Source organism: Phanerochaete carnosa (assembly GCF_000300595.1).
Source record: "Phanerochaete carnosa HHB-10118-sp unplaced genomic scaffold PHACAscaffold_7, whole genome shotgun sequence".
NCBI lineage: Eukaryota > Fungi > Basidiomycota > Agaricomycetes > Polyporales > Phanerochaetaceae > Phanerochaete > Phanerochaete carnosa.
Window position 1 is genome coordinate 611,053 of NW_006767634.1, and position 1,404 is coordinate 612,456.

The 1,404-nt window shown below is 54.5% G+C and overlaps 2 protein-coding genes across 2 annotated transcripts in view; both read right to left on the reverse strand.

Moving 5' to 3' along the window:
- Positions 1-711, reverse strand: part of PHACADRAFT_147423 (uncharacterized protein) — a gene marked incomplete at its 5' end in the record, with an annotated part of 1,923 nt that extends 1,212 nt beyond the window's left edge. Inside the window, 3 exons of the mRNA XM_007397746.1 lie at positions 93-509; positions 573-617; positions 672-711. Of these exons, the coding sequence (XP_007397808.1) occupies positions 93-509; positions 573-617; positions 672-711 (502 nt within the window). The remainder of the gene's footprint in view (positions 1-92; positions 510-572; positions 618-671) is intronic.
- Positions 712-1,013: 302 nt separating this feature from the next.
- PHACADRAFT_259275 (uncharacterized protein) overlaps positions 1,014-1,404 on the reverse strand; it is a 1,759-nt gene continuing 1,368 nt past the window's right edge. Inside the window, exon 3 of the mRNA XM_007397747.1 lies at positions 1,014-1,318. The gene's annotated coding sequence lies outside the window, so the exon portion shown is untranslated. The remainder of the gene's footprint in view (positions 1,319-1,404) is intronic.

Sequence of the window (1,404 nt, forward strand, 5' to 3'; positions counted from 1 at the left end):
GGACATGGTCAAACCATACATCATCGCTGTACAGGGGGGACAGATTATGTAAGATACTTCCACGTTATGCTATGCAGGCGAAGATCCCTTACCGCTCTTACACGCCGCATAGTCGGCATGGCCAGCCTCGCCGTACTTTCCAGCGGTGCTACCTATCATCACGATCGCCGCCTTGTCCTTCGCAGCGACGCTCGCACGCTCGAGGCCATTAAGATAGTCCCGGATAACGAGGAAGCTCGACGTAAGATCCGTGGAGACCGTCGCATTCCATTGGGCGAGCGTCATGCGCGCAACCGGGACGTCCTCCGGGGGCCAGTACCCATGATTTACGACAATAACTTGCACGGGTCCAAATGAACGGCTCGCCTCGTTGAAGATATGCTGCGTGTCCGACTCCTGCGTTAGGTCCGCCTGCAGGATCTGAACCTGCGTCCCTGCAAACTCGGATTGCAGGGCTGCCAGCGTCGACGGGTTCGACCGGTAGTGGCATGTCACTTTGGCACCTTGCTCTGCTTATACGAAGGTAGCTCTAATATTTGCGATAAGCGAATGGTAGAGATTCAGCGACTGACTGAGGAACAGTCGGGCGGTCTCCAGACCTATCCCCCCGCTAGCACCTGTCCATACGAAGTCAAAAATCTCTCCGAATACCGGATATTAAGCGCAGGTACCTGTAACGAGTACGTGAACACCGTCCAAGCCCAAGTCCATGGCTGGAGTAGGGTGAGTTAGTCGTGGAAAACTTGCTTGATTCGACGAGCAGCTGTTTCGCTGTTCAGCAACCGCCGGCCCGGCGGATCTGTAGCCCGTGGTGGCGGGATCGATGGCGCATCAATACTAAAAATGGACGAACGACTGTCGAGTTGCACTGTCGTAATACACGCGTACGTCACGGACGATTTTTCGACACGGCGTAACCGTTTTCGTTGGGCAGACGATTTGGGGCGCGCCAGGAGGCTAACGTATGCAAAGGCTCAACGTCTATCGAACCGCGGCCGTGTGGAGCAAGTGTCCGTTGAACGCCGGCAGAACTGGCTATTTACTACAACACGACATCGTTGTAAAACCGAGCACGGACCCAGAAGACGAGGGCTAAACAACGTCTATCGTTTTCCACCTTTTTCCAGCTAGCTGAGATGTGCGGATCCTAAGGTAACTTAAGCGCCTGAGCCTTGGTTACGCGTGACGGTTGGCAGGATGGGCGTGCTTCACTACGCATGCGAACCGAGTATACACACTGCCCAAGTTTTGTAGTGTGCGAACAAAATCCAACGGGGTATCTACGGGGTATCAGCGAAGGAGAACCATTACAGCGTGTCTGTGGGTGTGGTGAGTGGAGAGCAGCAGGAAAGACGCGGTATACGACGTACATAGTGTAAGGGAAAGACGACACAGAGGAGAACC